This window comes from Phascolarctos cinereus, unplaced genomic scaffold, assembly GCF_003287225.1.
Source record: "Phascolarctos cinereus isolate Bilbo 61053 unplaced genomic scaffold, phaCin_HiC Scaffold_3;HRSCAF=262, whole genome shotgun sequence".
NCBI classification, from domain to species: Eukaryota; Metazoa; Chordata; class Mammalia; order Diprotodontia; family Phascolarctidae; genus Phascolarctos; species Phascolarctos cinereus.
Genome location: NW_027555736.1, coordinates 37418555 through 37441008, shown reverse-complemented (window position 1 = coordinate 37441008; position 22454 = coordinate 37418555). Strand labels below are relative to the sequence as shown.

Below are 22454 nucleotides of genomic sequence, written 5' to 3'. Positions count from 1 at the left end.
TGAAGCAACCGTCACTCTGGGATCCTCACTCTCCACTGGGCAAATGTCCCCATTTATCCCTGCCGTCAAAGTGAGACCAAGACCCCAAGAAGGAAGGTTAAAGGGAAAATCCAGTCAGAGGACAGAAAGAAGAAAAGCCACAGAAAAGTAAGAGTCTGTTCAGTGGAGTGGAGAATGAATGTGGAACGGGGCAGCTAGATGGCACAGTGGATAGAGCACCGGCCCTGGATTCAGGAGGACCTGAGTTCAAATCCGGCCTCAGACACATAACACATACTAGCTGTGTGACCCTGGGCAAGTCACTTAACCCCATTGCCTAGCCAAAAGAAAAAAAAAAAGAATGAATGTGGAGAGGGAGGGACCTGAATACAGTAACCTACAACTTCTCCCTTTTGAAGCTCTTTCCTTGAACTCCCTTCTTCCAAGTCTTCAGAAGCCATTCCAGCATCAAGATGGAATTGAAGAGTAGGCTGTTCTGGCCAACCAAAAAGTAATGTGGAGCATGGGTGGTGGTCAACTGGGTCATCAAAAGCGAAATAGATTTAAGGAGTTCTGAAGAACTTGGGATGAGTATGACTTTTGCCAAAAGCCATATCCCCCAGTTGATTGAGTAGGACTGGTTGAAGTGTCAGGTGGAGGATAGAAGAATAAGGGAGGGAGCCCAGTCACTGTCACCAATCTGTTAGAGTTCACTAAAGGGCTATAAAAATCATTTGGACCAAGGTCAACCAATAGCTGTTATTTATCCTCAAAAAATCCTTGATAAGTTTTTGCACCAAAGGCTATTTTAAAAACTGAGTCACCAGGGAATTGGAGGAATGGTTTTGTCCTAAATGAGGAAGTGGCTCAGAGACAAAAATAAAGGATGAGGGTAAAGGATTGCTTCCTAGAATGGAAAGAAAAAAAATTATAAATGGGGGCTCTAATTCTCGCAAAGATCAGTGATAGGTCTAGTTTTAGTTAATATATTTGTCAGATCATATAACCTACAAAATGATGAGTAGTTGGGTTTTTTTCAATCTTATCCTACCCAAAAATCTCAGGGAAAAAAAAAAGAAATTATGCAGCAGACATAGAGTAACTAACACTGAATCCACAAAAGAAGACAAAAATACAAAGTTTAAAAATGAAACAACACCAGGGACCTTAAATACTTAGAACTCCCACTCAGAATCCCCTTTCCTAGCTACCCACTCCATCTGTCAGTGCAAAGCAACCTCAAAGAATTATGCTTTAGTATATCACTATGAGATCTGCCCAGTCACTCTCTCTCTCTCTCTCACTCTCTCTCTCTCTCTCTCTCTCTCTCTCTCTCTCTCTCTCTCTCTCTCACACACACACACACACACACACACACACACACACACACACACACTAACCCCTAATAATTCTTCTAAAAAAAAGGCAAAATAGCTCCTGACTCTGCCTAGCTCCCCAAGGGAAAAGATAAGAAGGTCAAAAGACACAAAGAATATAGAACCAGCAAAAGGGGTGGGAGGGCAGAGTTTCCATGTGTTGATTTCCAGCTTCTGTGGTCTGTGTAGCAGTGGAAGAGAAAGAGTATTTTGGGGTGTTTTTTGTTTGTTTGTTTGTTTTGGTTTGGTTTTTTAAGTTAGGAACACAATCAAAGACAAGCAACTAGGAACCCAGGGGAAAGACTGAAACACTAAAAGGAAAATCCTGAGTAAAATCCACACTCACAAGTAAGTAAACCAATAGAGACATAAGAATAGAAAAATGAGTAAAAAATTAGAAAAAAAAACAGAATGTTATGAACACATACGCTACGAAGGAAAATTATCCAAAACAATCTTGTCAAAAAGTCATTTCTGCAGATTCCCCAAAGATCATGGTACTATAGAATGGTTCAAAATGAAAATAAAACACTTAGAAGAAGAAATTAAGAATTGAATTAGACATAAATCAGACTCTTAATGCAGAATTTTAAAACACAAACATCAGAACACAGAATTTAGAAGAAAAAATGAAAAAGATCCAAAGAAGTACAGACTATGAAAGAGAATAATAGAGTAGGAACACAAACTTGAAACACTAAGGTGTGTAGTAGTTGATTTTCACTATTTCAATAACATAAAGCACATTCTACAAATATCCAGGAGAAAATACTTCAAATATGAAAGAACATCTTGTCAAACAAGCCAAGATTATTCCATGGTCACAAGAAAGCAAAGAAAAGAATGGAATAGTATATATAGATATATAAATAGATATAGATATACATCAGTGACCCAAAAGAAGTACACACACACACAAAAAAAAAACACTTCAAGGTAAAAGATCACATGAAGCTTTTCTATGTGGTGCCAAGCCAACAAGAATGAATAACAAGAAGAAATGGCCAGGCTTCTAGAAGGCAAAAATGAATGAAAGGCATTTATTAAGTCCTCCTATGGGAAAAGAACTGTGCTGAGTACTAAATATACAAACAGAAAAGCAAGAAAGTCCTCGTTCTTAAAGAGCTCATCTTTTAATGGAGAAGACAACACATATAGGAGGTTTCAGCCAAAAGTCAGATGTAGAGGTACTATGGTCCACTGAATACAGTAGCAAAACAGAGGGTAATATAATAGCATTTCCACTGAACATCACATCTGCTTTTGACATTGAATTTCTTGAAAGTACAAAGGACCTTGATGGAGAGAACTTTCTTTTCTAAATCTTCTGTAGCTGGAGTTACTGAAAGGGGTAGAAGATTTTCAATGTATAAAATTATGTAAGGCAAAATACATAAGGAAAAGAGGTTTTTTTAATAATTTGTTAAGAACAAGATGGTATAATAGACAGAAGGTTGACCCTGGAGTCAAGAAACTTGGGTTTAAATGTGAACTGCACACCAGCTCAATGACCATGGGCAATTCTCTTAAACCAGGGATGGAGGACTTCACAGAACAAATTCCTTTAATAAAAGGATTTGTTCTGTAAAACTTGGATTCAGTCAAAAGGCTATACCCAAGGACCTAGAAGTCGACATGTGCCCTCAAGGTCACAGGTTCCCCACCCCTGCCTTAAACTCTCAGTGCCCCCAAAAAACTCTATAAAACTGAAAGTTTCAGGAAAATAGTTGATCTGAATAGGTGGAGGATATTCTCCCATATAGATAAAATCACAGATTTAAAAAATGCACTACCATTGTATGACTTTGTGTTGTTCAGTTATTTCAGTCATGTCCCACTTTTTATGACCCCATTTGGGGTTTTCTTGGCAAAAAAACTGGAGTGCTTTACCATTTCCTTCTCCAGCTCATTTTATAAATGAGAAAATAGAGGCAAACAGGGTTAAGGGACTTGACCAGGGTCACACAGCTAGTAAATGTCTGAGGCCGGACTTGAACTCAGGAATGTGAGTCTTCCTGACTCCAGGCCTGGCATTCTATGCACTGTGGTGCCACCTAGCAGCCTATATGACCTTATACAAAGTTTCAAAGCTATTTTACAAGCCTTATTTCATTTGATCCTTATAACAACATTGTGAAATGATCAGCAAAGGTGTTATCCCATCTTATACAAATTTTTTTAAAAAATCAGTTTCCCTTTATCTATGCAGAACAGTAGAGTGCTAGACCCAGAGTCAGGAAGATCTGAGTTCAAATCTCACCCCAGACACTCACTACATGAGTAACCCTGGGCAAGTCATTTAACTCTGTCTGCCTCATTTTCCTCAACTGTAAAGTAGGAATAATACTAGCACCTATCTCCCAAGGTTGTTGTGAGGATCAAATGAGAATTTTTTGTAATGGGCTTAGCATAGTGTCTAGCCCATAGTACACAATATATGAATGCTAGTTATCATTATCATTATTATTATAGTGACTTGTCTAAAAATCACACAGCTAGGATCTGGAGACTGAACCAGGCTTCCTGATACTGAGTACAATGCTTCCTATATTCTGTGTTATAGTCTCTGAGCCATTCCACTACATCAGAAAGAGAACTGGATTTTAAGTCAGATTCCCTAGGGTCAAATGCCAGCTCTGCTACTTATTAACTGCGTTACCTTATACAAGTTACCAATGGGCCTCCCTTTCCACCTTTACTGAATCCAAACTTCACAGAACAAATCCTCTTAATAAACGGATTTGTTCTGTAAAACTTGGACTCAGTCAAAAGACTGCACTCATGAACCTAGAAGGCCACAGGTTCCCCATCCCAGACTAGACCACAGAATATGGGAAGAGGAGTCAAATATAATGAGACTGAAAAAGTAGATTGGAACAGGTGATGGTGCTTTCACTCCACTCTCGCCCAGGGCTTTGCTTAGATTCATTCACATAGCAGATGCAAAACATGTTAACCTCACTCCCGAATAGTGTAAGGGCTCGTCTCCATACAGTTCTATGCTATTTCTCAAGCAGAGCTCAGACATGAATTTTAAGCATACGACCTCCAACTGGACATTAAACAGGGACCCACATAGACACCCTAGACCCTAAGATATCCTTGTCCATGGGACCCACCTTGTGAAATGAGGGGAGGGAGGAAAGGAAAAGAGGATGCCCAAAGGTGCTACATATAAGTAATCCAGAATGGGATTGGGCTATTAAGGGGAACTAGAGCTGTTTGAGATATCCAGGACCTCTGAGATTCACGTCAAGGCAAATAAAACTTCCCTTTTACAAGAGGTCTTGGAAGAAGATTGTGGCAAGAGACATAAATGGAAGACAATTCTGATATCTCTCTGGCCTTTTTTAATACCTAAGCCTAACCTCCTTCTGTCATAGGCCAGTCTAACCATAGGAGAGCCAGGACACATCCATGCACTCATCCAAAAAAACATTTATTAAGAGTCTATTATGGGGGCAGCTAGGTGGCACAGTGGATAGAGCATCAGCCCTTAAGTCAGGAGGACCTGAGTTCAAATCTAGCCTCAGACTAGACACTTGATAATTACTAGTTGTGTGGCCCTGGGCAAGTCACTTAACCCCAATTGCCTAAAAAAAGTCTATTATGTGTTGGAAATTGAGGGGATGCCCATCAATTGCAGAATAGTTAAACAAGTTGTGGTATATGAATGTAATGGAATATTATTGTGCCATAAGAAATGATGAACAGGAAGACTTCAGAAAAACCTGGAATCAATCCATGTATGGACTGATGCTGAGTGAAGTGAGAAAGTTGTACACAGTAACAGCCACATTGTGCGATGACTAACTTTGATAGACTTAGCTCTTCTCAGCAATGCAAGGATCTCAGACATCTCCAAAAGTCTCATGATGGAAAATGCTATCCACATCCAGAGAAAGAACTATGGAGTTGGAATTCAGATTGAAACATACTATTTGCTCTTTTTTTTTCCTTCGTTCTTGTGGTTTCTCCTATTGATTTTAATTCTTCTTTACAACATGATTAATGTGAAAATATGTTTAATAGGAATGTATATGTAGAGCCTATATCAGATTGCATGCCTTCTTGGGGAGGGAGGGAGGGAGGGAGAGAGGGAGGAGGAGAAAATTTTAAATTCAAAAGCTTATGGAAGTGAATGTTGAAAACTAAAAATTAATTATTAAAAAAGAGTCTAATATGTGACAGAACCAATTGACAGAACTATTATGTGATTGGCCGGTGCCCCCTTTCATGGATCCATTCAGAGAGTCATCAGAATCTGAGCTTCTGGCTGCTCTGGCCCCTGAGCCATGGCCTAAGGAAAGCCTGGATTCCTTTTCAGACACCAACTCCATAGGTCATGGTTCTTTTGCCATTATCTTCAAAATGATTGGGGCTAGGACCAACCCCGAGCCTCCTTTCCCAGCCCAGTTCCCATCCTCCCAAGCAGGGGCAAGGATCTCAGGAGATCTATCCCATTCTTTGATCCAGTTTTCCCTGAGAAGTTGGGGCTATTCAACCAAAAGAAAATCACCTCCCTGTGGCACACTGATGTTGGCTCAGAGGTGAAAATCTAAAAGGGCAGGAATACCCCATACAGAATTCTTCTAATCATCTCAAAGAGCCCAGATTCCTTGTTATGAGTTAGAGTCAGTGCTACAAAGGTCACTTCCTTCTCTCAGAGCATGTGAGCCTACGATTCCTCTCCCCCTTGATGCAGAGCCCACATGTTTCCTGCCAAGAGGATTCTATGAAACTATGAGAATTGTCCAAAAAGGAACTGTTTCATGAAGTAAGAAGCTCTCCGTCATCTGAAGTATTCAAGCACAGGCAAGAGAACAACTTTTTAAAGATGTCAGTTAGGGGTTGGGCTAGATGTCCTCTAGTTCCCTTAAAGCTCTAAAATTCCTTTATTCTGAGAACAGGTAAGAGTCCATCCCTGAAGGATAAATAAGCATGGAGTCCCTTAACTCTAGGGAGCGCCTGCCCTCTGTGTCCAGAAGTAGATTGGAGCCAGGTTTGTTTACTCACTACAACCCAGCATTCCTAGATGTTCCTCAAACCCCTACCAACCAGGTAGCTGAGAGATGCAAAGGGCAAGTTATCCTTCCTGCCTATCGTCCCCCAGACAATCCACCTGGCTTGACCCGAGCATTCTAGTAGGACTGCCTGTTAGAAAAGACCCTACCAGTTCTGTAGATTAGTGTGGAAAAAGCTGAAGGAGAAGAGAATGAAACACTCAGACCCTCCAGGTCTAGATCTGCACTACCAGTTAGACTTCCCTGAGAATCGAGTTCACAAACACCGCATCTGATCTAAGACTCCAGGAGTTGGACAGATCCTTTCCAAGAAGCTAGGGAGCAGCTTCAGCCTCTCACAAGCATCACCCTTCCCATCATGTCCCTAGCTAAGGTTTTTTTCCTAGTTTCCTTGTGCAGAGTCCTCCATGCTCCAAGATACCTAGTCGTCTAGTTTATCCTATCATGTTTCCCATCATCCCATTGTGCTGCCTTGTGGACCAGAATTCTAAATGCGTCTGTCACCCCTGCTTCAGCCTAACATGTCAACTCTGACCCCCATACTCCTCTGGTGAGAGCCACCTTGCCAAAATAAATCCTTCTGGTCCATCCCAGCACTGATCCCAGCCCACCATTCGCAGGGAGGTCCCCAGAGCCCCCACCTTTCTACACATTGGCATTGCAGCCTGCATGATGCCTGCTGCAAGGCAAACTTAATCTCTAGCAGTCATACTAGCCAAAGTTGATTTTACTTTTCCTGCCCAAAGGCCTACTACAATAAGCTGTGTGCTGCCTGCAGAGGCTCTGGATTGAGCCCCAGGCTCTGGAGAACAATGCAGGTGCTAGGGCGTTTCATACCATGTGGACAGATGACAGGAGACAGTCCCCTCTGCTCTTAAACTCTAAAGAATTAGCACAGGAAGGGACTTTAGAGAAGTGTCATCCAACCCCCTCATTTTATAGGGGAGAAAACCAAGACCAATAAAGTTGAATGACTTGGCCAAGGTCACCCAGGTGGTAGAGAACAAAACCAGGATTCAAATTCAGCTTTTCTGGCTCCAAATGCAGTGTCCTTTCCTCACCACTGTTAGCCAGGAGACTGAGTTCACATCCCAACGCTGCCACTGCCCACATTTATGACCTTGGAACTGTCACTTCTCTCTGGGCAGTCTCTTCTTCTGTAAAACAAGAGTTAGAGGCTTGGGGTCGGATCTCCAGGATCCCTTCAAGCTCTGACAACCTGATATATTATCCATCTGAGATTCTTTTGCCTCCTAGCCCAGTGTTCCTTCCATAACACCCCATTGCCTCCCAACCTCAAAACCCTATCATTGTGATTAAACGAAGGCCTTCCCAGTGGCTTTTCAATGGCACTGGAAATAATGGGCTATAATCTGGATGCAAAGCCTCATCAGCCTACACAAGCCCTAGCCATCCTCATCCATTTCTATCTGCCATTCCAGGAGCTGGGCCCTGGAAGAAAAGGGGTGATAATGTGGATTTCTCCCAGTCTGGCTGATAAGGGCATAAAACTTTTCCAGCATACAGAGGAATTGTAATCAGCCCTGTGTTCCACAGGCCACCACAGTCCTTATATACCCACAGTAAAACATGCCTCATCAATGTTCCTCTTACCTAGCCATTAGACACTAGGATACACCCCAAATGGGCAGATTACCAGCTCCCTGCATGATGCTTAGATGGTGCCTATCACCCCAGGATTCTGGGAAGGACAATAAACCCCCAGAATCATTTTCTAAATTCTTTACATGAGGACACTAAAGTATGAAGAATAAGGGGAGTTAGCCCACAATAGACGCCGAGGGTGGACAATTTGCCCCAACATCTGATTCCTTTTCTGGTTTCCATGTCACCTCACAGAATAGGAGGGTATTTAGGCTATGTCTTTGGCAACCAGGAAACAAATACGCATCTCAAGAAGCACCCATCGTTCAATGCTTCTTATTAGAGGAAGGGTATACCAATGCAGGCAAAATAAGTTTGTCAGAACAGTAGAATCCCAATAACTTCCATTATCTGGTCATCCTACCTACCAGGTGACCTCAGGTGAGGCCAGATTCCCTTCAGCTATGACCTTAGTCCTCCAGTTTCCCACAAGCCTCACCAATCTCCAAAGAGTCTTCTAATTTTGGGATGCCATTTCCCCAACATGAAATGTCCACAAACCTCCTAAATCTTCCTCTTCTCTTCTCCTTACAGGCAATTTGGTAGCACCAAGCATTCATAGAATGCTGGACTTGGAGCCACAAGGACAAAGTTCAAACCCTGCCTCAGATACTTCCTAGCTACACAACCCTGGGCAAATCATTTAACCTCTCTTTGCCTCAGTTTCTTCATCTGTAAAATAAGGATCACTCCCAAAGTTATGAGGATCAAATGAGATAGCATATGGAAACTACAGTGTAAGTGCAAGCCATTATTACCATTCTGGTGCTCACTGTTCTTACCATAAGCCCTCCTCCCTAATACAATACCACTTGACCACTTATCACCATGCAGGAGGTGGTTTGGTTCACAAATACTGGAATCAGAGGGCAGCTAGGTGGCACAGTGGAAAGAATACTAGCCCTAGAGTCAGGAACACTCATCTTTCTGTGTTCAAATCCAGCTTCAGACATCTGTGTGAACCTGGGCAAGTCACTTCACCCTATTTGCCTCAGTTTCCTCATCTGTAAAATGAACTGGAGAAGTAAATGGCAAACCATTCCAGTATCTCTGGCAAGAAAACTCCAAATAGGGGGACAGTGAGTCAGACATGACTGAAAAACAACTGAACATCAACTGAAGTGAGAGAACCTGAGATCATCTCACCTCTAGTGCTTACTGGCAATGTGACTTTGGACCAGTCACTTAACTTCCTTGGGCCTCAGTTTCTTCAGCTATAAAATGAAGAGGTTGGACTAGATGAGCTAGAAGATTCCTCCCTGACTCTAAATATATGGTCCTATGACCATATATAATCCTTGAGGTAAGGAGGACGGGGAAGACACATTTTATTTCCTGGAAAAGGAAGGGGTAACATATCCAAGAACCCACTATAGAAGTCCCACAGAATCCTCCTTGCAAGTAATAATAAGTTAGTTTCAAGGGGGTGATGGGGACAGTGGACTAAGTTATTTATAGCATGTTTTTATACCCTAAAACAGAGCTTCTTGATCTTTTTTTGTTTGGAAGTTTGGTGGAGCCCATGGACCCCTTCTCAAAATAATGTTTGCAAATGCATAATATAACCTACATAGGATTACAAAGGAAAGCAATAACATTTGAAATAAATATACAAATTTTCCCTCCAAATTCCCAGACCCCCTGAAATATATCCATAGAACCCTTTGGGGATCCAAAGACCCCAAATAAAGAACCTCTGTCCTAAATGAAACCAAGTACCTAGACTATGAATTATTGATTAAACCACTCCAGGCCTGATTCTTCCTCTGTAAAATGAAGGGTTGGGGGGGGGGAGGCAGCTAGGTGGCGCAGTAGATAGAGCACTGTCCCTGGAGTCAGGAGGACCTGAGTTCAAATTAGGCCTCAGACACATAACACTCACTAGCTGTGTGACTCTGGGCAAGTCACTTAACCCCAATTGCCTCACCAAAAAAAATTAGGGAGTTGGACTCCCTTACCTCCAAGGTCCCTTCCATTCAAGGTCTGTGATGTTATGATCCCATGCTCCCTTCCCAGAGAGGTCTCAGGGAGTTCCCTGCCTAATGCCCATTTAAAGTCCATGGAGAAGTAACAGGATCATGGGATTTAGAACTGGAAAAGGCCTTGGGCATCACTTAGTCCAATGCCTATATCTTAGAGATAAGGAAACAAGTCCAAAAAGTCAACAACTTGCCCAGTCACACAGGTAGGAAGAGGAATTTAGCCTATGTCCTCTGCCTTCTAATCTAATCTACCATCATCATCATCATCATATCTAATAATTCTTTCCACTATTTCCCCGTGGGTCTCCCCCTTTAGCAGACAGAAAGGTTAATTTCCAGGGGAAGAAAACATCCAGGAAAGTGAAGTTGAGAAGTAAGAGAAGTAAGAGAGAAGACACCCACAGTGTCAAGAAAGTGATGGTCAGCTTAGTAATGTTTCCTCCTCCTAGAGAATGGGGGAGGGGGACAAAATCAAGCCATTGGAAAGTTTTGGCTCAGATTCTCTGATCATTTGCTATGGGAAATATTAACCAGTAACTAAACAGTCTTATGGCTGAACCCAACTCCTGATAACCCAAAGTGAAGACAAAGTCCACTTCATTTCTGTTGTTCCGGGGCAGCCCCCCACCTTTAGGATTTTGGAGAAATTGCCCAGAAGACTGGTGTAGAATAAGCACTGGAAAAATCTAGAGGTCATCTTGACTAGGTCCCTCACTTAACAAATGAGGAAACTGAGCCCCAGCTCATCAGGGTTTAGTATACTAACCCTCCTCTCATCTAAGGCCCTTAGCCTCATCAAGCTGACACAGGCATTTGGACCATGAGGAAATTAGACTGGAAATACTCTCCAATAGAAGGCATATGTGGTTTGTTTTATTAATTTCAGTGAAAACTCAAAAAGCAACAAATGTGTTTGTCAGATTATTTTCAGGCTTGGCAACTGCTTCTTGGAGTCACATGTGAACTAATGAAGGGGATTGACCAAGTCTCTAGCCCCTAGGAAAAACACAACCACACTCCCTCTAGGCCACCTGACCTGGACAGTCACCTATCACCCCTTATCCACCCTGTACAGTCTTCAAACAGGTCTTTACTCCCAAATCCCACTTAACCCCAAATCTTTGTGCAATCATCTGGAAAACAGAGCATCTTTGACCCCCAAAGCCTTCCACTCTCTTCTCCTCATCCCAACATTCATCATTAGGCTAGTATAAAAATACTGCAGATCTTCATCACCTTCCAAAGCCTCCACCAGGCTCAGAACAGTCCTCCTTCATGTCCCTACTGAGCTCACTCCCTGAGGTTGTTCCTCCAACCCAAGGCTATGTAATCTAGGGAGGTTGTCCTCAGGTACTCTACCTGCCTCCCAGCGGCTCTTCTGACTCTCAAACAACACCAGGGGCTAAATACCCCGTCCCCTACCTCTGCTGCCTGGATAGCCCTAATTCTCAGCACTTAAAAGGTGAGGCATCCTTCCTTGCCCTCAGAACATCATACCACCACAAAGGAAGAGGCAAAGTTCAGATGGGTCATGAGGCAAGGCAATATGAATGGAAGAAATCATAGAATCAGAACTAGAAAAAACTTCCAGGTCATTGAATTCAACCCTCTCATTTTATAGGTAAGAGAACTGAGTCACAGAGAGGTTAAGTGATTTATCAAGCTCACAATGGTTGAGGCAGAATTCGAACCCAGGGCCTCCAACTCCAAATCCAGGTCTTTTTTCACTGTAACATATTGTGTCCATAAAGGAAGTTTTATGGTTTGAGATGGGGGGGCGGGGAGCGGTGCTGACAGATGACCCGTGGCTGGCCCTCCGGATTTTATAAATGACGGCTCTTAAACGAAAACGCTGTGACCTTGAAGCAGCCTGTCCTCAAGAGAGAGGCTCCCCTCACATACCCGTTGCCCACTCTGCAGCCCCTTCCCAATCAGCACCTGGAGGTGAACCCCCAGCCCTCCCCCTGTACAGATTGTCGGCCTGGAAGCCCCAGCCCAGGAACACCGGGGTGTTGGCCCAGATCCTCGAGGGGAGAAGGCGGTCGGTCCCCATGCATCAACCGAGCCCGTGCCCAGCCCTATATTCCCAGTGCACACTCCACTGCTCTGTCCCTGCCCCAAGCTTAGCCAGACTGTGCAGACACTTGTCTGAGGCTCCAAGCATGGGCTTGGGGCTCCGCTTCTGCCTGGTCGGGGCCATCCTCCCTCCGTAGCTGAGGCGGAGGCGGCCGCACAGGCAGTAAAGGCAAATATTCAGCTGCGGCTCCTTTCCTTGTAAAACAGCGCCCACCTCAGGCCTTGAGCCCACCAGGCTGGCGGCTCGGCTTGGCTCAGCAGCAGCGGAGAGATATAGAGCCAGATAGAGCCCCAGTCTGGGCTGGGGTCCAGGATTTGAGCGGGAGAATCGGCTGCTGGCCGCAGTTCACTGCCAGGGGCACAGGCGGATAGAGGCAAGCACACACACACACACTCTCATAAAGACTCAGTGGTACATGGAGGCATGCTACATACTACAGTCAGATAGGCTATACACACAGAGAAATCAACACCCTACAGGCATGCACACAAATGACACAGAAAGACAGAGGAATGTTATGGTCATATAAGCAGGTGCAGACGCAGACATACACCTACAGACAAGTAACATGGGGCCATGCACTACACTCATAAAGGCATACAATGACATGGAAACACACATAAATTACACATTGAGACACAGAGGCATGTTACAAGGCAGAGAGGAAAAACACTACTCACAATACATAGACATCTGTATGTGCACACTGTATACAGGTGTCTATGTATACCTGTATACACCCATAAACATACACCATTACATACTAACTACACAGAAACAATACCCATACCCTTTGCCAAATGTACAAACACTGACTCCTACTCTCAAGTATTAAACAGGAGACCAAGGGAGAGGGGAGGGAGGGAGGAAAAGTCAGAAAATGAGGAAGAGGGCTCAGAGGGGAGACAGAAGTCACAATGATCAAAGCAATCTAAGCCAGAACAGTCACTGACCAGGCAGTGGGAATGTCACCAACTCCACATCTGTTCATCACTCTGATCAGGAGCCCTCACTTGGCCCACCACTGAACACAGCAGCTCTGGGAACTGCACCTGCCATCACTTACCTTCCTGCACTGCCTGGAAGGGGTTATTGGCTTCTATGAACTTGATGGAATAGGTGATCTTCTCACTCTGCAGAATGTCATCATTGAGGCTGAGGTCTGACACAGCCAGTTGGAAAACCTCATCATCCTTAGCTGCATTCTCCTCAAATATGGCACCTGGAAAGGAATGGGATAAAAAAGGAGGGACAAAGGGTCAGGATGTCTCAGGAGACTAAAAGATCAAAGGCCAGGGAATACACTCTCCTTGTGGAGTGACCCCAGCTCAGTGGCTACCCCAGATCCATTTCCCTCCATACTGTTAGTGTCAGCTAGCTTGGTAAACAGAGAGCAGACCATGAGCGTGGGTTTTACCAGGCATCTTACTATGTTATGGGGGTTGAAATTTTAGCTACATGGTTGTTATTGCTGCCGCTCTAGTAGCTCCCTAGGCCTCAACTCAATTAATTATTTGAGACTTGGATCTGTCCTTCCAGGAAGGCAGGACTTGATGAACAGAGAGAAACAATACATGGGTAACAGAAGAGATACCAAGGATAAAAAAGGAAGCCAGCTACCTAGGGCAAAACAAGGGGGGTGGGAGACACGTCTAACACAAGCAGATGAACACTTTTTGAGTAGCAAAAATTGTAAATTTATAACAGGAAAATATTTATGTTATGATACATCAAGTCCCATGTGTACTAGTGAAATCTCAAAGCTTTGGGGGGGGGGGTATGTAATGTTTAAAGCTTGCCAGGGATGCACACATCTTGCCCAGGCTCTGAGTATCACACACTTGTTACACAGCCACATAACCCAGGCTCATCCCTCCCCTACATTTTACATACGATAGACATGTCTTGCATAGAAGACAGATTACAGTGGGACAGGTGTATGTTACATACACACCAGCTGGACATGGCATGCACTGTGCATGGAGCCAAGTTCCTATTTCTAAGGGTGGACCAAAGGTTCTACAGTTGCAGAAGACTTCTCCCTTTCTGGGACCACTTCTCAGATTCAGAAATGCCCCCAGTTTGCCTCTATGCAATAGAGTAGCCCAGAAAGAAGAGGAAGTAGGGGGTGGGGCAGGACTTAGAGCTAAAATGTTGTTAACCCCTTTCTCCCCCAGCGCAGGGAAACTGGCTTTCCCTGCAGCCATCCTCCCCTGGCGGAGCAGATGAGTCCAGCTAGTTTGGGAAGCTTGTTGATACACTGATAGAGAAAGCATCTGGCACCAGGCTTTACACGATCCCAATCGGTTGTGGAGCCTGTGAATAAGATCCCACTACAAACCCGGGCGGGACAGCTGTGCAGGCAAGCTCAAGATGGCTCTGCCCTCCTCCCACCTCCAGAGCTTCCAACCAGAGAACTGCTTATTCACCCGCAGCCGGGTCGGCTCGGCCTCGGGCCACAAAGATGCCACAAAGGGCTACCCTTTGGCTCTCTAGTGCCCTAGCTCGGCATCTCAGTCTCATCCTATCTACCCAGGAGTGTCTGTCTGGTTTTGTCTCTGCTTCGGTCCCTGTTTCTGGGTGGGTTTCCTGTTTAAGCATAATAGCTCTCAGGTAGAATCCAGTACCACGGACAACTCTTAAGGGAAGGAGAACAGAGAAGTACCCCAACTGAGAAAGACAAGAAGGAAAGCTCACTCCAAGCTCCCAGAGTCCTGGACGCCCTGGCATTGGGCCCCAGGGAAGGCCAGCTTCCTCCGACTCCCTGGGGCTGGGGAAGTCAAACAACGCTTTAGGGCTCCATCTCAAAGCCAATTCAAGGGCCACTGAAACCCCCAAGATGGTTCTAGGGTGAGGACTCCAACCTACTCCCCTACCATCACAGCCTTCTCCCACGCTATAGAGGGCTCTGTGGGAAAGCTGGAGCACACCGGGGTTTCCCTGCTTGCCTTCCTAAGAGCCGCAATGCTGACCAGGCTGGCCGGCTCTCCACTTCTCCCACTAAGAGATTGGGGAGGGGAGAAGACTAAAGTTTCTTCTGTCGCCTCCCTTCTAGGCTTTACAGAGAAGTGAAGTCCTCTCCCCCTCCCCTCCTCCATCTGCCCTGTATTGCAGGATAAGAGTGGGGTGTAAAAAGGGATAGGGGTTGGCCTTTTTCAGGAGGCAATTAAGATGGAGAGACGGAATGGGGGGGTGTGGAGAGAGATCTGCTCTAGCCTGGATTTCTGTTCTGAGATCTCTCCTAGAACCCTCTAGGCCCTGATCTCCCGTATACCAGTTGTGGGGTGGGGGAAGGATCCAGGATGGTTCTTGGATGCTCTGCTGTTTCACACATACCCCCAAAAAAGAGAGGTGTCGAACTGGCTTACGAGGAGCTACGGCTCATCGCCACAGCCACTACCACCCCGTACACACACCCCAACTTCTCAGGCGTATTTTCTCTTCTCTTGGGTCTTTCGCAACTTCCCGGAGGGGACTGCGGAGTACTTCCCGGAGGGGTCCTTGTGTCCCTACCATCACCCCCACCAACATTCCCCATCCTACACCTCCCAGCCCACCCGATTTATCGTTAGGTCGACCTTCTTCGTAGGTTTCATTTCCCCAGTTCCAAACCATTCCCCGCTTTTCACGCCCCCCCCCCATGCTCCCGCCCTTCCCTCTCTCTTGCATCTCTCCAATCTCCCTGTCTCCCTCCTTTTCTCGCTCTCCTCTTTTCCCTCCTTCCTCACTCCCAGGCTCAACCCCCACATACACATACACCTCTCCTACTCTCTCCCCCGCCCCCACTCATCCACCCACGCTCCTTCCCTCCCTTCTCCTCCTCTCCCACCTCCCCGGAAAGCCCACTACTCAGACCCTGGGAAAACTGAGAGCTGTCAATGAGCTCCGGTCGCAGTCGCCACAGCTGCACACACATACACACACACATATACACACACACACACACACACACACACACACACACAAAATCCAGCGACGGGCATACGCTGATACACACTGACAACACCCATTCACACACACACAACACACACACACACACACACACACACACACACACACCCCGACAGACAGACACACGCAGACACAAGCCAGGAGCTCCGGACCCAGCTTCCCCAATCCTTTCCAGACAACTTGGTCACCACCTGTCTCTGCTTCACTCCTACTCTTGAGGAGGGAGGGATTGTAAGGGAATGGGGGCGTCTCCTGTGGTCCCCCTCCCCCAGTCTCTCTAGCATGAGCCCTTGGGAGAGAGATGGGAAAGGAGGGTGCTAGCAAACGAGCATGGCTATACCCCCTAGCCCCGGCCCCCAGGGCCACAGGAGCTGCTGCCCTAGGAGGCGCCTGTGCCTACCCGGGGCGCGGCGCCCTGGAGAGTGCGTTCAAGCGGGCATCTTCGCCCCAGAGCCACTGAACCGGAGGGCGGAAGGAAGACGGAGACCTCCGGTTCCTGGGCATTGCTCTCTGCCAACTTCGCGAGGCTACTCGGCTTCCGAGAGCCCTGGCAGCACGGATCTTTCGGCTCCAGATAGTTGGGCTCCCCCCCCTTCCTCCTCCCCAACCTTTGCCTCTCTTCATCTCCCCCGCCCCCCAACCCTCCCTCACCGCCGTGGGGGAGGGGGGCGGGTTCTACCAGCAGCCGAGCCCCCTCAGGGTGTCCATCTGTCCGTCTCTGCACCCACCCTCTCGGCCGGCTGCCTCCTTGCCTGCCTGCCTTCCTGCCTGGCCGTCTGCCTCTCTGCCTGCCCGCCTTCCTCTCCTCCTCCTCTTCACCGGCGCTCGCTCTCTCTTACCGATGTGGATGATGGAGTCCGCCCGCACCGAAACGCACTGAAATATCCAAGGGAGAAGCCACAGCGTCAACACTTCCATGTCCCCCTTCGCGTGCTGCACATCAGCCCGGGCTCGGGGCGAGACCCAGGGTTGGGGGGAGGGGGCCGATCGGGAAGGAGAGAGCTGGGGAGGGCCGGGAAGGGACTGGGGGAGGAGGCACCCGGAGAACCCCGGGAGCCCGCCCGCTCAGCCCGCTCAGCCCGGCCAGCAACCCCGAGCCAGGGGTCCGAGAGCCCGAGGCAGCGCGGCAGAGCCTAGAGCCCAGGAGCCGGGAAGACGAGCGCCGAAGAGCTGGGCACTGGAGAGAGGCCGGTAGGAGGGGGAATGGGGGGTGGCTCCCGGGGCAGGAGGAGGTGGCGGCGGCGGCAGGCAGAGGAAGGCAGGAGGGCCGGGTAGGCTCCCGGCGGTGGCGGCGGCTGCGGCGGCTCCTCGGCTCTCGGTGTGTGTCTGAGAGCCCCAGCAAACAGCGAACTGCGGAGGACGTCCCCCCCCCTCTTTCCCATCCCCTCTCCTCCCTCCCCGCCCGCCAGCCTCCCCCCACCCCCCGGGCCACGTGATTGCAGAGCCTCGCCACTCAATAGAGGCGGCCCGAGCCTCGCGCTCGCTCTCTCCCCGGGTCGGGGCTGCCGGGCGCCCTGGGGCGCAGAGAGGGAGCCCTGGGGAATCGGGGAACTGTGCAACTCAGGAGAGGGGAGGCGAGCTGAAGGGTTGGCACAAGAAGACACACAACCAAAGACGAAGTTTAGAGACACCCGCCGGAAGGAGGCAGAAAGTAAGTGGAAGGGCAGCAGAAATGAAGCTGAACCCTCGACTCCCCCCCCACCTTGGTCAGGGCGGTGGGAGGGCGTGGAGCAGCCCCCCAGAGCCTCCCCTCCCTCCAGAGAGAAGCGGAGGACGTGTTTCCCCCTCCCCTCCTCCGCCCCAGACTAGTCATTGTCCCGGGTTCAGGGACTGAGTGCAGCTCGAGGCGTAAGCAAGGGACAAGAGAGAAGGGGCTGCAAAGTCGGGAGGTACAGACAGTGGTACCAGAGAAAGACAAGGGCAAAGAATAGAGGAGACATCGAGGCAAGGGCTGGGGCAGCAGCAGAGGAGAGATGGACAGGGAATGGCGAAAGAATAGGCATAGGGATAGAGGTAGAGACTGGGCTGCGGGGACAAGTTTGGTGAGTGGACAGGTAAAGCCTGGGGCAGAACGAGGTTCAGGGCAGGGGATGGACGACAGAATGAGATATGGGGCAAAGGCTGGAGCAGGAAGTGAGCGTGGACCGGCAAGGGAGAGAGAAGGGGCTGTAGTGGTGAGCGCTTAGGAAATGCTTGTAGACAGACTAAGAGATGGGGTGAAGACTAGGACCGGGCAAAGTGTGACCAGACGAGTAAGACAAGTCATCAAGGTGGGCAAGAGTCTGAGGCAGGGGAAGACTCAGGGCAAAGCCAAGGACAACGGCTGGCTAGGAGCACAGGACCGCTCCTGAGGAAGGAAGATAGACCCAGCCCAGCCTCCTCTGGCTTTCTCTACCTACTCAGACGCCTCCCACGCTCAGAAGCGGAGGCAAAGTGGATCCCCAAGCTCTGGGGGCGTCAAAGCTGGGTTGTTGTTTTTTTTTTTTTAAGCTTCCCTCCCTCTCCATCTCCGACATCCCTGCCCCCCACCACCACCACCTTAGCCTTCAATGAAACCTAATTCATAAATCGGGCAGCTCGGGCTCAGAAGCCTAATTCATCCCCTAAAACAAACGCATCACTGATTGCAGGCATCCAGACGTGAGGAGCGTTTAAAGATGCCCGGGAGCTGGAGAAAACACTTTCATTCAAAGAGTCTGAGACGTAATTAAAACCCCTGCTTGCCAGGGAGAGGAGCTGAGAGTGGGACTGTTCCCTCGATTGTGAACCAGCGCTGGGGCCAAAGAATGGACTCATTTAGTGAAATATCCGCCCAGTGATGTGCTGGGTCTGGCTTTGGACTCCAGGAGGGAGCTCCTCAGCCGGCCTCTACGTCCCCCGGCCCGCTTCTGCCGGGGAAGATTTCGAATCCGCTACCCCTCTGTTCATACTTCGTACCCACTTAACCCCTGTTGGAATCTCAATCCCCTTCCTGCCCTCCTCTCTTTCGCTGTCTCCAGACTGAGTAGCTGTTTCTCTCCATTCCCTGGAGAGGAAGGGAAGCTGGCACCACGGCAAGCGGAGGAGCTGGTCCATCCCACAAGCTCTTGACCGTTCCCACCACTGACCCAAACACAAACCAGTCCAGAGCCAGATGTGACCAGAGTCAAGCTGATGGGCCTGGGGTGGGGAGGGGGTGGGAAGTGGGGACATCAGGAAGAGAAAGAAGAGAGAGGGCAGCAGCCAGGTGAGTGGGCAGCCACCCTAGCTCCTAGGAGCCAGGCGAGGGTAAACGCTTGACCCACTGAAAGGGGAAGAAGAGGGGGGAAGGAGGAGGAGCCCTGCCTTCCCGGGACAGGGGCCCTCTCATCCAATAAATTACTGAGCTCCACTATTCTTTGCTCTTCCCGCGTGGACTTTCTGGAAATCGATAGAAGTAATACACTACCTGCAGTATTTCTTGGGCAGAATCAGAACATCTCATCTGCATAATTGGCTTCAGGCAGGAAGATCGATAGAAACGTCCATTATTGGCCTACTTGATCAGGTAAAAATTAATCCTCGTTTATATTCATTCCAAGTCAACCGCCCCCAAGCTCACTTTTGGAAAAGGAAGGTCACTGCAGTGCACTCTTCCACTGAACCCAAAGTTAAATGTTTGGCCCTGGGTCATAGAGGCTGTGACTGGCAGATGCTGCAGGCCTTGATGGGGACAAGAGAACATCAGAGATTTTGATGTCCAGGGCTAGGAAAGAAGGGTTGTGACCAGCAACTAACAGCTTGGAACATCTTAAATGCTCTGTGCTTGGAGGGGCCTAGAAAACCAGGAAGAAATAGCATCAGACTGTTTGGCTAACATGCCCCCTCACCCATTAACTATGCTGCCTTAGGTATGTTAGAGACTGATTCACTGATGGGTAAGGAAGAAGACAAGTACAGAGTGACGTGATCAAGATTGCCTGAGACCCTTGCACTATTCTTTGCCCTGGGTACAATGCTAAGATCATAGATTGAAGGAACCTTAGAGGTCATCTAACCCAAGTCTCTCTTTTTACAGATAAGGAAATTGAGGTTCAGAGAAATGAAATGGCTTGTCCAAAGTCACACAGATAGTAAGAAGGCAGAGTTGAGGCTCAAAACCAGGTCCTCCACCTGCAAACACAGCACTCTGCAATATACCTTAAAGTGAACCTTATCTGCCTGCAGAAGATATTGTAGGAACCCTGGGATCTATTCTTCTTTAACTGTTTGTCTTCTGCCTGAAACACCTTCCCTCTGCTCCTCTTTCTGCTTTGTCCAAACCCTTCCCATCATTTGGGGTCTACTTCCATGAAATCTTTCCTGATTACCCTGAGTCTGACGTGAGCTCTCCTTCCCCTGAGCTCCCACTTGTGACTCTTGATACCTTTTGCATTGTATAGCACTTGTTTCTATACACATTCACTCCTAAGACATTCTAACTTCCTTCAGGTCAAGGGTCAAGTCTTACCCACTTCTCTATCCCCCATGTACTTAACAGAGAAGGCACTTGAAGTTCAGCAGAGGGTCTTGTAGGACTCATTAAACGTGTGGTTGAATGACTAAAATGGCTAGGTTGTGTGTAAATATTCACTTTCCCACTCATCTTAAATAGTTTCCTTTTATAAACCAAACTGGAATCATTGTGGTACCATAGAAAAAGTACAGTGGATTTTATGTTAGATGATCTGGATTCACATCCCAGTTCTACCACTTACTGTGTGACCTCAGAAAGTCACTTTAACTTTTCTGAGCCTCTCTGTAAAATTAGGGGGTTGGACTGCCCTGAATCATAAAGCCTCTTGACTCACTCAACTTTTAGGTTTTAGTGTCCCTCAATTTCTGTTTTCTGTCCGTCTGTTCAGAATATAGTAGCTCAGTATATTTTCACAATCAGTTTATTCAGACTCTTGTTGCTATGATGTAAATGCTTATCGAACAGCATTCCATTGCGAGTCTGAGTACAGCCCACCTGGGATAGGCCTGTGGAGCACATGGCCCTGCTTTGGTGTTAGGGAAACAGAAAGCTATTATACCCAGTGACATCACAGCATCATTTGCCCTGCAGATGGTCCTCTCCTGGCTTCCGTAATGACAAATACTTCATATTTCTAAACTGCTTTCAGGTTTACAAAGTGTTCTCCTTACCACAGTTCTGTGACATGTGTGCAAATGTAGCACCTCCTCTGGGCCACTTTTCCAATTCACAAATGTAATTGTGGGTTGGGTCAATATAAAGCCAGCCTTTTAAAACTGTAGCTCATGAGCCCCCACTAGTATGCTTGCCCTTAACAATCAGCCAATTGACACAATTAGCTGTTAGCAAAGGTAATGCTAGGAAAACCTGAGTTCAGATCCAGCCTCAGATAGTTACTATAAGTGGGCAAGTAGACTCTGGGCAAGTCACTTAAATGCCACCTGCCCCAGTTTCTCAAGAGTAAAATGGTTATAATAGTAGCACCTACCTCACAGGATTGTTGTGAGGGTCAAATGAGATAACATTTGTACAGCACTTAACAGAATGCCTGGCACATAGTAGCTTCCTACTAAATGTATGTTCCTCTCCCCCTTTCTGAAAGGCATTTACTAAGTTGTAGTAGTAGAATGTTCCTCCATAAACCCAGGAGACACTCAGAAATACATAATTTCTTTAAAAAGAGTAAGAACAGAATACAGTGATAGTGAGCCATACGTCTAGGGATCATACATGACCATGGCATTCACAACTTTGCCGCCAGAGGACCCTGATGTCCTTTCTTTCTTAGCAGAGTCTTCACACAACTCCTCCTTGGGTCTCTGCTAGGTGGTTTACTCAGTTGGCTTCCTGGGGTCTGTTCTTCTCCATGGAGTAGTTTTGTTTTGTTTTTGTTTTGTTTTGTTTTTATTGCCAGTTCTAGCCCTTTTGAATCCCCAGTGAGCTCCCTTCTCTGGGCACCATATCTTAAATTCCCTCCTTCCTTCCTGAACTCCACAACTCCCCTGAGCTTTAACTGCCTTTTGTTCTTAAAATTATAGATATCTTGCCTTTTTATTTAGGTCCAAAGGATATTACAGTTTCTCTCAGCCAAGTAAATAACTATATGTTTTCTGTGTGATTTTAATCACTTTTGCCTGATGGTTAAGACCCTATAAAGCCCTCAAGTTGTTAAGGAATTTATTCAGGCCATATTGTGGGGTTAGATGAAAGTTTTTACCCAATTATTATTATCTCATATTACAGATGAGGCAGCTAAGATTAATAAATTTGGCCAAGGTCACGAAGCTAAGAAGTATTGGAGGTGTGGGAACATGGCTTCACATAGCACGTATATTATTCTTTCCACTACATCTCCTAGTGAGGTACACTCTGCTCCACTGATTTCTGAAGGGATAGGCCAGAGTGAAAACAAAGTAGTATGCTTAC

General features: G+C 47.1%; 1 protein-coding gene across 3 annotated transcripts in view; it reads right to left on the bottom strand.

The window, feature by feature from the left end:
* GRID1 (glutamate ionotropic receptor delta type subunit 1) overlaps positions 1–17423 on the bottom strand; it is a 1087219-nt gene extending 1069796 nt beyond the window's left edge. For all 3 annotated transcript variants that reach the window (XM_020994606.2, XM_078150776.1, XM_078150775.1), the window contains exons 1-2: positions 16894–17423; positions 13170–13325 (exon numbers count right to left, since the gene is read on the bottom strand). In XM_020994606.2, coding sequence (XP_020850265.1) covers positions 13170–13325; positions 16894–16972 — 235 coding nt within the window. In that variant the 5' untranslated portion in view covers positions 16973–17423. The remainder of the gene's footprint in view (positions 1–13169; positions 13326–16893) is intronic.
* Between the last annotated feature and the right edge of the window lie 5031 nt (positions 17424–22454).